The 14,204-nt window shown below is 40.9% G+C and overlaps 1 protein-coding gene across 1 annotated transcript in view; it reads left to right on the plus strand.

The window, feature by feature from the left end:
• Positions 1 to 1,417: 1,417 nt before the first annotated feature.
• coro1cb (coronin, actin binding protein, 1Cb) overlaps positions 1,418 to 14,204 on the plus strand; it is a 172,991-nt gene continuing 160,204 nt past the window's right edge. The window contains exon 1 of the mRNA XM_043715528.1: positions 1,418 to 3,856. Within this exon, the coding sequence (XP_043571463.1) occupies positions 1,495 to 3,856 (2,362 nt within the window). The 5' untranslated portion in view covers positions 1,418 to 1,494. The remainder of the gene's footprint in view (positions 3,857 to 14,204) is intronic.

Genomic DNA, 14,204 nt, shown 5'->3' on the forward strand with positions numbered 1-14,204 from the left:
CCCCACCCCCACCCTCCTCTAGCTTATCTCTCCACGCTTCAGGCTCTCTGCCTTTATTCCTGATGAAGGGCTTTTGCCCGAAACGTCGATTTTGCCTGTCCTCGGATGCTGCCTGAATTGCTGTGCTCTTCCAGCACCACTGATCCAGAAACTGGAATCCAAGATAGACAATCAGGTGGCTGGAAGAACACAGCAAGCCAGGCAGCATGAGGAGGAGGTGGAGAAGTCACTGTTTCGGGTATAACTGAAGAAGGGTTACACCTGAAACATGATTTCTCCACCTCCTCATGCTGCCTGGTATACTCTGTTCTGCCAGCCTCCTGCTTGTCTATCTTGGTGATTTAAGAGCCACAGATGGCTTGCAGGCAGTGAATTAAGAATGGCCCAGGTGCCAGTTCCCTCAGGGTGAGGTTGCTGCAGGGCACTTAGATGAAATATTCTACAGATGTGTGCTGTAAGGTATGCATGATGAACCACTTTGTGAATCATCAGATCTGTCAGAATGCCTACTATCAAGATGTTGGAGGAGAGGAGACACATGTTCTTAATACCTGGACTATTTATCTGCCAAAGTGTAGGCCACATTGTTTGCTATCTATGCGGCCATTACCTAAGTAAATGGTGGACCAGCCCAAAAGGATTGAATGGCCTATTCCTACTCCTGATTCCTATGTTTGTGCAGCATAATTACTTACAGAGGCAATCAGATTTTTTGAATGTGTCATCAAATGAATCTGTCAAGGCTTAATTCTGAATGATGTTTTGTGGGAGAAGGTTTGCTGGGCAATGGGGAAAGCGAGATGGGACACAATGGGGTCTGACTGGACTTGAAAGCTAGAGCACTGTGTTTGTCAAACCAACATGATATTACTCCGTTGCATAGCAAAGACCCAATGTCAATAATTTAAATCTTATCTCTTCAAAGGCCACAGCTTTAACCAATGAGCAGATGCAGGGGCTACAATGCAAACCTTTATGTGTGTTGGTATGTAAACCAGAGGTCAGGGATTAAGATAAGCGATTGTGCCACAGCCTTTCAGTTTTCCAGAGCTTTCAGCTCAGCTGCTCTATGTGCGAATTCTGGACAAAACCAGCTTTTAGTTTACCTGCAGTTGTGAAAAAAGGTAGGAATTAATGACCAAAGAATAGTAAACAAACCTGGGTCACAGTGAAGTGTGTATATCTCATGAGTGGACTTTATTTCTGGTTTAATTGTTGTTGCTGCAGTGGATTTTCTTGGCATAAATTATGCTGCGTTACTCAAGTCTGTTAAATTCAGCCAATCAGCTGTCCCTTGTTTAAATTTCTGCTTAATCTAGTTCATTACATCACCCTAGTAGGAAAGGGATGAGCCCTTATGGCAAAGTATCCAACTACATGGCTTTAAAAGGACAGTAGCTGGTGCACATTCAGTGGAGGTTGGTTGTCTGTTAAACAAGCTCTGCTTTGTGGAATAACTCATATGATATTTTCTCTCATTAATCAAGTGTTAAAATGGAACAAATGAAAAGCCTTGAAGACATTGAAGAAACCCAGGAAAAGCTAGACGATAACCCAGCCAGAGGTACAAATATTGAAGTGAACTTGAACAAAGTGGAGTCTGTTGCTTCTTTGTACTGTACTGCACAGCTCGGTGTCACAGGCACTTCACTCCCTGAACATAGAGTGAAGCATCAGGAAAACGAGGCTGAGGGGCAGCCTCATACAGAGAGAATGGATGAGGATAATTCTGCTCAGAAACTAGATTCTCCAACAGTAAACATTGAGAGGGGTACAGAAAATGATAGTGCTGTAGAGGAAGCTTTTGCTATTTGTGACGGAATGGAAGCTGAAACTAAAAATAAACGGAGAATGGAAAATGGGTGCATTGTTCCAACATGCAAAGCAGTTGTGGAAAGTCAGCCGACTTGGCAACAGCAGGAAAGCGGATGGCCGAGAAATCACCCACTGGCTGTTCAGCAGGATGAAGGTGGATCAGAAAAGGTGAGCAACAAGGAGTTTGAGAAAGTCACAGAAGCAGTTCCAGAACCCAGTGAGCAAATGTTTCAGGAAAAACCACTGAATGAGGTACAGCTACAGGAAAAAACTATCAAGATCCAAAACACAGGATCACCTGGAGGACAGTACACCCAGGAAGGTGAGATTACTCCAAGCCTTCTTGTATTTGAACAACAAGACACTGTAGGATCAGTAGGTGAATTAGTGGGAAGTCGATTTGAGATGGCCTTTAATCAGATCCTCTCAGCAGAGAGGCACAGCGAGAAGGAAGCAGAAAAACAAAGTATCAAAGGTGAAGAAACTGAAAACACAATAGCTGATTTGTGTCAGCAAACCACAGGAGAAAGTCTGGGTGATCATAATGTCACTGAAGTCAAGATATGTGGGAGTGAGCGAAGCTTGAAGCGTTTCCTCTCTCAGACTGAGCTATACATAAGTAAACCAGATCAACAACTGAGCCAACTCAGTGAAGCAAGCAGCTCATCAGATCTGCCTGCATCATCTTCTGGAGATGCAAGTGTGAACAACTTGTTCCCACACGGGGATCAATGTGGTTCAACTGATTACGGTAATCTAAATCCAGAAGATGACGAATGTAACCAAACTCTACAAATGGATAAATTTCTGCTGAAGAAAGTGATGTCCCCTGAAGACCATGGAGATGTTGCACTAGAAGGTGATGCTGAGAGGAGGTTCAGCCCTTCCATCACTGGGGAGGAGATACAAATAAACGATAAAGGTTCCAATCATGCTTTGGTCAGTGAACAAGTCAGTCAGTCCAATCAAACTTTGAATACTTGTGCTAGTTGGAACTTCAGCCCAGTTGAGGAGACCAAACTGGGTGGCAGTTGGTTAAACCAAAGTGCACCATTCACAGAGGCAGACTTATTTAATACCAAAGTTCAACCCAATGCATTTTGTCTCATCGATTGTGGAGAGAGCAATAATCAGGAGCAAGCTGCAAAGCATGAGAACTGCAGCAAAATTGATCAGGATGGAAGAGATGCTTCTTCTCCTCAACTTCTGGAGAATACAGATAAATCTGAATTGAACCATTTTGGACTGGCTAGACAGAAAGTAAATAAAACCCAAACTCTCTGTAGTGGAGAAATTAACTTTAATATAAATATCAAAGAGCTGTGTCCACCTTGTAATACTGAGAGCAGTGAACAGGACAATCTGTCTCAGCAAGCAGACCGACTTAGTAAATCCAATGAATTGGTACAAAGTGTGCAGGAAAAGAAACTTGATGTGAAGGACATTGACTCTTATAAGACTGAAGACTCTCAATTTGATCACATGACTCAAATCCAGAAACATAGTTTTGTTCACGGTGACCAAACTAGCACAGCTAATGGAACTTCACAAAAGGAGCAGGTTTGGGAAGTTAATGAAAGTTCAAAAGACGGTGGACAGTACAAAACTCCAACAAGCAGACCAGGAAATGGGCATTATCAAGTTGATGTTGCCGAATCATCTTCCCAAAAAGGTAGCAGTGAGGTGGAGTTCGGTCAAAACCTGGAGCAGGGACCCATCAGTGCATCTGAACCAGGCAAAAGAGCTACTGACTACTGCGCAGTGATGGGTGGGCAAGGAAGGGTGCATAGCATCTTATCTGGAGGCACAGGGTCAGCCCTTGAGACTCAAACCTCCATTGATGCCTCTGTAACGCACATGTTGTCAGAACATAATGTGACATCTGCAAACTTTGAGGAACCAGCAAAGCAGATATCCAAGATGGCAGAACATTTGGACGAGAGAGAGTCTGAGGAGGTCATTAATGTCTCCAATATCAAAAAGGCATTTGAGAGAAAAGACAGGAAAAAGGAGAAGATGCCAGATGTCCCGAAGAAACGTGGTAAAATTTTCTTCTAAAAATTGCGTAGACAATTGATGCTTTGTACCAAAGGATCGGCATGGGAGTCCTTTGCCATGATGTTGATATGTTGACAGTCTGTATGGATACCAACAGTGGGAGAGCTAATCCACTTAGGGCCTGAGAAGTGGTTTAGAACAATGCTGCATTGGCCCGGCCACACCTTTGCACAATCGGAATTCAAGGCAGGGGTGTCCTTACAGACTGACTTAAAATCATGAGGAGCATGGAAAGGGTGAATGCCCAAGTTCTTTTCTCCAGGGTAGGGAGTCCAAAGCTTTAGAGCATTGGTTTAAGGTGAGGGGGAAAAGATATAAAAGGGACCTAAGGGGCAACCTTTTCACACAGAGTTGTGCATGTATGGAATGAGCTGCCAGAGGAAGTGGTGAAGGTTGGTCCAATTGCAACATTTAAAAGGCATGTGGATGGGTATATGAATAGGAAAGGTTCAGAGGGCATGGATGAGTTTGATAGGCATGGATGAGTTTGACCGAAGGGTCTGTTTCCGTGCTGTACATCTCCATGACTCTGACTGAATGTATTCTAAAAATTTAAAAAAAGTCAAGAGTGTGGCAGAAGAGAGAGAGCACAATGGCCAGTGGGTGATTGTGGTGATCTGGAGGGGAGGATGTGAGAGACGTAGTGTCAACAATGGGCCACATTCTTCAAATGTTAATTGAAACCTATTTGATTGAGGAAGGGACTCCCATCATGTGACCACTTCTGTTTTTGTCCAACGTTTTTATTCTTTCCCGTGGGGATTGGGGTTTGTTGGTGGCAGGGGCAGTGAAGTTGGGGTGCGGGGATGTGGGTAGTGGGGTGCTTCATTAGGGATTGGGGCAGGAAGAATGGGATGTTTTATGTCAGCCTCCCTCTTCCCAGAACATTCTACAGCAGAAGAGGCCCATTGAGTGAAGTATTTTTAAATAGTAAATTTAAAAATTGTGGAGTGCATGTGTGAATACACAGGATGTTAAGATTAGATTAGATTACCTACAGTGTGGAAACAGGCCCTTCGGCCCAACAAGTCCACACCGACCTGCTGAAGCGTAACCCGCCCAGACCCATTCTCCTACATTTACCCCTTACCTAACACTACGGGCAATTTAGCGTGGCCAATTCACCTAACCTGCACATTTTTGGATTGTGGGAGGAAACCGGAGCACCCGGAGGAAACCCACGCAGTCACGGGGAGAATGTGCAAACTCCACACAGTCGCCTGAGGCGGGAATTGAACCCGGATCTCTGGCACTGTGAGGCTGCAGTGCTAACCACTGTGCCACTGTGCCGCCCACCAGGGTAGGGTATGAATGACAGAGAGTTTTGATTAAGTAGTAGGTTTGTTGATCAACTTTAGAGAGTGTACTGACACATCGGAATTGAACCCGGGTCTCTGGCGCTGTGAGGCTGCAGTGCTAACCACTGTGCCACCGTGCCGCCCACCAGGGTAGGGTATGAATGACTGAGAGAGTTTTGATTAAGTAGTAGGTTTGTTGATCAACTTTAGAGAGTGTACTGACACATCAGGAACATCCCAATTGAATGTGTGATAACTGACTAAATTCTGGAAGCATGGAATGAATGAAAACTTACTGATGTACTGTGTCGAGAAATGAACTATTCAAATTGCACATGGGCACAGGAATCTTGTAAAATTATTCCCTAATGCGAGTGACTACTAACAGGAAATATTAGAAAAACTCAGGCTCTTCAGCCCTAACATCAGAAAAGTGAGAGGAAATATGTCAGATGGAGTACTACTTTGAATTAAATCATGATTTTAGCAAAAAGTGACATTGATGTTGAGAAACCTTTTCAAGCAAGGGTTGATTGATTGATTGGTTCAGCTCATTATTGCCCATTTCAGGTAACAAAGGTTCAACCTTTAAAATCTCAGCCACAAATTGCATCAATGTGTTATGTATTCACATAGTTGTTATTCATATACATTCATATTCAGATTTTACATTGGAACACGTTACTCACATTTCTTGTAATCTTTCTGCCTTACTTCATACTCTCAAGTTCTACTCTGTTGCCACTGTTGTCAGTTTAGGGATCAACCTGCTGTGGCTTTCATGTATCCAGTCAGTTCCCTAAGAGAAAGTTAAGAGAGGGAGTAACAACTAGGAGGATTATTGGAACTACAATGAAGGAACATTAAACATTCAGGAAATTTCAAAGGTCTTTTAAAATATGTTATAAAAGGAAAATTGAGTCAAGGGTTCATAAAGGAAGAATCCAACCAGATGCATCAGAGGCCAGACATTATTTAGCTCACAGTTAATTTGGTGCTGGGTGTTCACTGCCACAGTGAAGGGGATAGGTCACTAACCCTGCAGGAAATGTTCCCCAGCATCTCCTGCCCTAATCCAACTGACCAATTTTACTGGATCACAGAACTGTTGCAGTGCCGAAGGAGACCATTCAACCTATCAATCGACTGTCCAATTGAGAAATGCACCAAGTTCCATTCCCCTTGCCTTCTACCTGTAGCCCTGCACGTTCTCCCTTTCCACAAATCCAAATTCCTATTGAATGCCTAGATTGAACCTGGTTCTACTGCACACTTCCTTTTCTGTGAGAACAAGGTGGAATTTTAATTTCAGCAATCGGTTTGGAATCCTGTGACTTTGTACATGGTGGCACAGGTCAGGCTGAGCAATTCCAAGCACCTTAGTGATACCTTCAAGTATTCAGGACTGCTGGAATCTGTCTGTTTGGTTTTATAAAAAGTCATGCAAATATTGTTGACTTGGACTATTTGGCAGATTTTCTAGAATTTGTTTTGAAGCTTTAGGTATACAGGGAATTACTGATACTAAAGGAGTTAACTGGGTGAATTTTTTTCATTGGAGAAGGGGGAACAGCACGGGCTGAGGGGGAGTCTGTGGAATTACTGTTGGTGCTCTTAAGAGTGCCCACGATAAGAGGGCTAATAAGCAGACATCCTTACCCTGCTGAAAAGCTCTATACACCCCATTTACTGAACAGCAATGAATCTAAAGGCTACACTTAAGTAGAAATGCAGTCGGAGATTTGCACAGGATCTTATAACAAGACCTGTAACCACAATGTATCCACAACCTACAATGTTTTACATAAATATCACGTGTGCCAATAGAGTATTGGTCTGTAAAACTGAGGAGAGTTCTGACGTCTGCTTTCCACTCCCAACGGACAAACTGGGCCACGTTTTTCAATCAGAAGATTGAAGGGTTTTTTTATACAAATGGGATTGTATTGCAGTTGGTGATAATCATAACATACTCTATTGTAGGAATGATTTTCTGAGTTGCCTTTGATGGAAGGTTTGCACTGTAGAGACACTATGTACCTGCTTAAACACTATTTGTTACTATTTTTTTTTCAAATTCAAGCAATGTTGATACTTTTGGTGGTTCAGATGCCAGCAATTGTTCAGTAGGTTCTGTTTGTTTCTATTTGCATGATACTTAAGGGTTAAAAGGGAATAATATTTTAAAAATTGATGCATTCATGTGTCATTAGTTTTCAAAATGTAATAGGATGAGGAATATTAAACGTAAGGACAGATAGAGGAATTTCATATAACTTATTGACTGCATTACTGACATTAAATAGGATGAGTTCAGCTCCTTTGCCACTCTTTAAAAATCTAACTCTTTTGTCACAATACTAAGTTCTCGACCAGTCTCATCCGAGCTCTATCTAGTTAAAAATCACACAATATCCAAGCTCTGTCTAATCATTGTTGTTGCCTGGAGGTGGTGCTGCTGAAAGTTGGACTGTCACTTGGGAGCACTATAATGGACTTCAGCATCTTTAGGCTAAAGAGAGGCAGTGGCGGGTGTACTCAGATTTTGTAAATAAAAACTACCATGCATTAAAATGCAATCAGTTACATGGACACAGCCTCAAATTTCAAAAGCTATATTTAAAAATAGAGAAACTGTGTGTCACGGTCTTTAGCATACAAGTAATACAGAAAGGAAAGTTTGTTGCTTCGGGTGAAATTGACCTTTTATTAATGTATAATTTGATTGCTAATTCATATTTAATCTGTATCAGTTCTGATTTGTACTAAAGTTACAAAGTTTTTTTTTCATTTGGGCCATGTTATAAATTTGGATGTTTTGGTTTACATTTCCTCATGGCGTTCGCAATAATACGTAAGAGGAAAGATGTGACAGATGATTGTTTACAGACCAGTAGCAGCTCATTTTGGTTTTGAATTATTAATCTGTAACAGATTAAATTTGATATGCATTTTTTGCTCTCCAGAGACAGTATTTAATGTAATCAACCAGGATCCTCACATGATTTTCTCATCCAAAAACAACTAAAAATCCAGCGAGCAATGCCATTGGAGATCTGCTGCAGTACTTTCAAATATTAAGATTTTTCAAAAACTGAGCAGCTCATTTTTGTTAAAATCAAGTTAGAGACTCTGTGTGTAACTCTCTTTGTCTCAGTCCACAGTGAAGTTTAGAAAATGAGCAACCTCTTGAAAGGTTGAAAAAAAGTAATCATTTTGAAGAAAGCTCTTTGACAAATTTTGAAATTGTACTGTGTACACCAAGGTCTAGATCATTAATACACATCAAGAAAAGCAAGGATCCTAACACTGACCAGTACAGAAATCCACTGCTAACCTCCCTAGCCTGAAAAACATCCATTAACCATTACTGTTTCCTGTCATACAGCCAATTATCCATTCACGTTGCTACTGACCCTTCTATTCTGAGCTACAACTTTGCTCATAATTCTTATTGTTCACAACAGGATGCACTGTCTCACAGTTAAACTGCCCAAATTACCATGACCAGCATAAACATGTATTTTCCTTTCCTTGCATTGAACCAGATTTGGTCGGTATGGACGGGTTGGACCGAAGGGTCTATTTCCATGCTGTTCATCCCTATGACTCTTTGACAATTGGGGAGTCTGATAATAGCAACTTAAAAGGATGATAGCAGCAGAAGTAGGCCATTCAGCCCAATGAGTCTGCTCCATTATGCATGAGATCGTGATGAATCTGATAATCCTCAACCCCACATTCCTGCCTTTTCCCCATAACCCTTCATACCCTTACTGATTAAATATCTGTTTATCTCAGCCACTAATATACCTAATGACCCAGAGTCAAAAGCCCTGTGCAGTAAAGACTCCCACAGATTCACTACCCTCTAAAAGAAGAAATTCCTCTTCATCTCTCCCCCTTTTCTGAGATTGTGTATTTAAGATGCCATTGGGTGGGAGGGGTGTGCACCCACGGGAATCTAATTCTGAACAAAGGCCATACCAGTGGCCTTGGAAGAGTCTGGTTAGTAGAAGATGTAGTGGGTATTCCTCAGAAGATGCAGAGTGAGTTTCTCATTGGAGGTCCAGCCAGAAATCAAGTCACCCCACTACTACAGGAACATTCCTCACAGGGTACCTATTTTCCTAATATGGAGTGCACACTATTTGCCATTGGGCAACCCACTGACCTAAGCCCATGAAAGTACTTGTCCTCCATATACAAACAGAGCATTGTTCAAATTTCAAAGTTTATTCAGATAAAACCACTTAACCTGATAAAACATTGACTTGCAGGGCTTTTTATCACTGAGTGTCAGCCCCGGTTGATTCTTCTAGTTGCATTAGTAAATTAGGCAAGTCGATTGATCTTTAACAGTGTAGAACTATGGGCTTGTCTAACTGAGAGGCAGGATTAATCAGTCTTGTCATAAAGGATGGACAAGGCCTTTCAGTAAGTATAACACTGAATGCACTCCATTGTCTTCCTTCTCACCTCACTAAGGATTATCGCCAGTTATTAATAGGGACAAATTCAACATCTTGTTTCTGAACTGTATTATTGTTAAAACTGCCAAATAAACATATAAAATTACATTAAAACTACTAATTGAATGGCAAAAGAAAGGAAATTGTAGACACTTAAAACATTCTTACTATTTTGAAATAACTCTTTGGAGGTCAGAAAAGCATTAGCTTTATTTTAATCAAAATAGAACTGAACTGTTGAGGTCTGTGAACTTGGCTACCTTCACCTCATTAATATACAGACTCTGGTTACTGTGGTTTGTGGTCACTTTGCCTGATACGGTCTTCACTACATTTCATTTTTGGTACCCTGTTTAGTTGACATATGCTCAGAGTTGCAAGTTGCAACATTCTGCTCTGTCGATGTCTTGATTCTCTGAGTCTGGCTATTATGAACATTGCATGCTCCAACACAATTTAAGCACTATGGTTGCGAATCACTCTTTCCAACAGTGTCTATTGGTCTCTGCATAGAACTTCAGAGCAGAATGACCCAAACAACCAGCTAGCATAAAGCACATGGGTCAGGATATCACAACGGATTTTGCTAATGAGGTTACTATATATACACACAAGTATTTAACTTAATCCTTGAGCAAATTAGAGGAAATATTAGATTCTTGTGACTATTATCTGACGTACTGGTAAGTGTGTGCATATGGACAGTGATTGGAGCATAATTGAGTTAGACTGGAATGTGCAACAATCAGATTGGTTCAGAGCAATAATACCTGTTGATACTGTTGTGAGCAAAAGTTTTGTTCATCCGTTATTTTTAGGTTTATAAAATTTCAGCATCGACCTTTGATACAGTTTTTCTAATATGTCCCCCATTTATGGTTGGGATTTCAAATGAAGCATTTTCCAATTACTATAATTTTGTAATTTACAATAAACAATATAAACACTCGTGGCTGTCTGCCCACACTCTGGTCATAGATGTTATTCAAGTGGATCAATAGATTACCCGAACTTGAGGAACATTATGAACTGGGAGAGTTTTATTTCATATTCATTGGTATTTACCTGCAGGTGGTGCTATGCTTTCAGAACAGGGTTGTTGCAATACGAGTGATTTTTTTTGTATATTATTTCACTCTGTGCTTTTGATTTTACAGAATATAGATTCTGAAATCAAGCCATTCATATTTTAAAAACTATAGCAGTTTGCACTCTGATTTAATGCCAGTTGTTGATATTTATAATGGTGCAGTTAGATATATAATTATTACAATTGTGCTGGCTGTTTAATTGAGCAAACCAGAGGAGAAACTGTCCAATACCTCTTGCAATACCTCAAATGGAACTTTATTAGGCAGTGAGTAGCGAATGCATGGCACATGTCAGTCTCACTTTCCCCAGGGACTGAACAGATCAGCCAGTAGTCCTTAATTTGAGGTCTTTCCTAAGGTGTTTGTGGAGCCAGGTGAGTAATACCTGGCAACAGCCTAGAGAAATGCTAACGGATTAGTTCTTGACCATGATTCAAGCATCCTCACTGTAGCTTTCAGAGAACAGGATTTCAATGTACTGTAGTTATTAAAAAAAATTGGAAGAGAGAGGGGGGAAAACCTATTACGCAACAAGTTGTCATGATATGTAATGCCCAGCCTGAAAGAATGGTGGAAGCAGACTCTATGCTTGAAGAGGAGAAAAGTACCAGGCTGTAAAAATGACTGGACTTGTGAGCCAAATCGAATAACTTTGTCCAAGAACTGGAATATGCACAATGATTGCAGACCGTTTTTGTACAGTTTGTATGAATGTACATGATTTGCCATGGGGGCCATGGTTCACTGTTAAAATCACACTTACTTGCCGCTCGAGATTAAAATCTTACTGAAGGTATTCACTCAACTTAACGAACCTGCACAATTATTCTGTAATTCTGAAAAATCTACAGTACTGGCTCTGACCTTGTCAGATAGATGGTGGTGTCATTGCAATTCTGATTGTGTATAACTGGTTTAAAAATTAATTCCAAATGGGACTGAGGCCCTTTGATGGCGCAATGTGCAAGTGAGTCATACAGATGAGAAATTCCTGATGTGTGCTGCACTAGCTGGTCCTGGTGAAGATAGTGGTGATAATAATGACATTTTTAATTGCCTCAGGGAACTGGGGTGGGGGAATAGGGATTTTTACTACTGTCTGCTCCGGTAACAATAATTTGCATTTATCTAGCATTTAAAATTCAGTAAAATACCATAAAGTACTGCATGGAAGCATCCTGAAACAAAATTTGATGCCTGACCATATAAGGAGATGTCAGTAATGATGATCAAAGGCTTCGTCAGAGAGGTAAGAATTAAGGTGTGCCATAGAGGAGGAGGTGGAGATATTGAGAGAGAGAGAGAGAGTGCGATGTAAAGAAAGGAATTCCTGAACTGTCAGCAGTCAGTGGTGGAGTGATTAAAATTTGAGATATTGCAAGAGGCTGGACTCAGAGAGGGCAAAGTTCTAGGAGAGTTGTAGGGCTGGAGGAGAGGACTGAGATCAGAAGGGGTGAAGACAGGAGGAATTCAATAACAGGGAAACAAGAACAATGCAATTTAGTCAAAGGAATCCATTGCCTACGAACAGTATAGTGGCACCAAACCAAAATTGGCAAGGCAAATAAAAATGACAGAACTCAGAAGCTTGTTATAACACATATTTTCAATGTAGTGGAGATTACAAGACCAGGTTGTAACATGTACTGGGTGTTTCCTGAAACATTACCCAGCAAAATACCAAAATGATATTGGTCAAATATTTCAGTAACTTCCAATAATGTACTCCATTCGTTTAAATACTTGTTTATTAGCTGTCCATCTCCTTATTTTACAGGTGATTAATCAGGCTGTCGGACTTTAAGTAATGCTATTTGACTTCAATTTGATGCAGGTGTACAAAGGTGCCCCATTGTTTATGTAACCTGCAGGGGCTTGATCTTGGGAAATTGTACTTGGGCTGATGAAAAGGAAGAATTTGAGCACATGTATGATGCAGAAAGTGTAATGAATACTTACTCACTCACTACTTGCTGAATACTGACCAGGACTGAGAACCCTGGCTTCATGTCTCCAACCCTCAACCTAGAGTAGTAACTGGATCACCCTGCCATCCTTCCAATAGAGATCACAAATCCAGTACAGACCTTAAACTGGACCTGAGACCATCCTGGTCTGTAAGTGAGGCTTAATCATGTCAGCCTCACTTACTGAGGCTGAGTGAGGCTTAATCATGTCAGCTGATATAGTCCTATTGATATAAACCAAATGATGGTATTCCTCTCCATGTCATGCATTCTCCTTTTAATCTAGGCACTTCGGGTTATAGAGACATTTGGCATGGAAACAGACCATTCAGTCCAACTCATCCATTCCAATCAGGTTTCCTAAACTGAACTAGTTTCATTTGCCAGCATTTGGTCCATATTCTTTGAAATATTTCCTACTGCATACCTGTCCAAATGTCTTTTAAATATTGTAATTGTATAGAGTTATAGAAAAATGTTTTCCTCAACTCAGTGAAGTAATTAAGACAGAAGGCCGTAGCTTTAAGGCTTAATGTTTGGGTAGCAATTTTTCAGGCGAGATATTAGCTTGAAGTCCTGTCTTTCCTCTCAGATAGACACAAATAATCCCATCCCTTGGTAATATTTCAGGAACTGCAGAGGAGTTCCCCTGGCACCTTGGCCACTGACACTAAAATAGATTATAGGAATTTAGGATATAGGAGCAGGAGTAGGCCATTCAACTTTTTGAGGCTGTTTGATCATTTAATAAGATAATGACTGATCTGAACACCCCTTTCCTATTTGCTAGTCCCCTCCACCCCTCCCCATTACCTTTGACTCTCTTGTCTATCAAAAATCTAACTCAGTCTTGAATCAATTCACCCGCCAGTGCAGGAACAATGGGTCAAACGGCATTCTGCTGTGCTGTACCAATCCTGTGACTGTGAAATTCAGTGACCCTGCCTGAGCAAGAGAACTCCACAGACTGAAAGATAAATATTTCTCCTTTTCTCCATTTTAAGGGAGTTCTGTTGTCCTTAAACTGTGTCTTTCAACAGGATTCACATTCCCTGAGTCTACCCTAATAAAACCCCTCAGGATCTTAAATGCTTCAATGATGTAGGTTCTCATTGTTTGAAACACCACTCTGTGTTGACCTAACCTGTTCAACCGTTTTTCATAAGATCAGTGTTTATGGTCTGCTCATTTATCTGACTGTGATTTTCACTGCCTTGCTATACCAATTGGTTGTTGTGTTGTCCCTCATTATCAAGAGCAATGGCTATTAAGCACTTCGAGACTTTGAGAAATTTTTAAAAATATATGTTCCTTTATTCATTTCGAAGCTCAGTGCTGTCTGTTCATTCCTCCTCCATTGTCCTGTCACCTTTCCAACATTTTTTAACCATTACAGAGACTAGGCACATTACTTTGTTTCTCAATTTGGAAAGGGTTTGGTGAGGTTGTGTATAAATAGTGAGGTTGCAGTTTCAGTTCATATTGATGCCCTCCACATGCTGT

This window comes from Chiloscyllium plagiosum, chromosome 25, assembly GCF_004010195.1.
Source record: "Chiloscyllium plagiosum isolate BGI_BamShark_2017 chromosome 25, ASM401019v2, whole genome shotgun sequence".
Lineage (NCBI taxonomy): Eukaryota > Metazoa > Chordata > Chondrichthyes > Orectolobiformes > Hemiscylliidae > Chiloscyllium > Chiloscyllium plagiosum.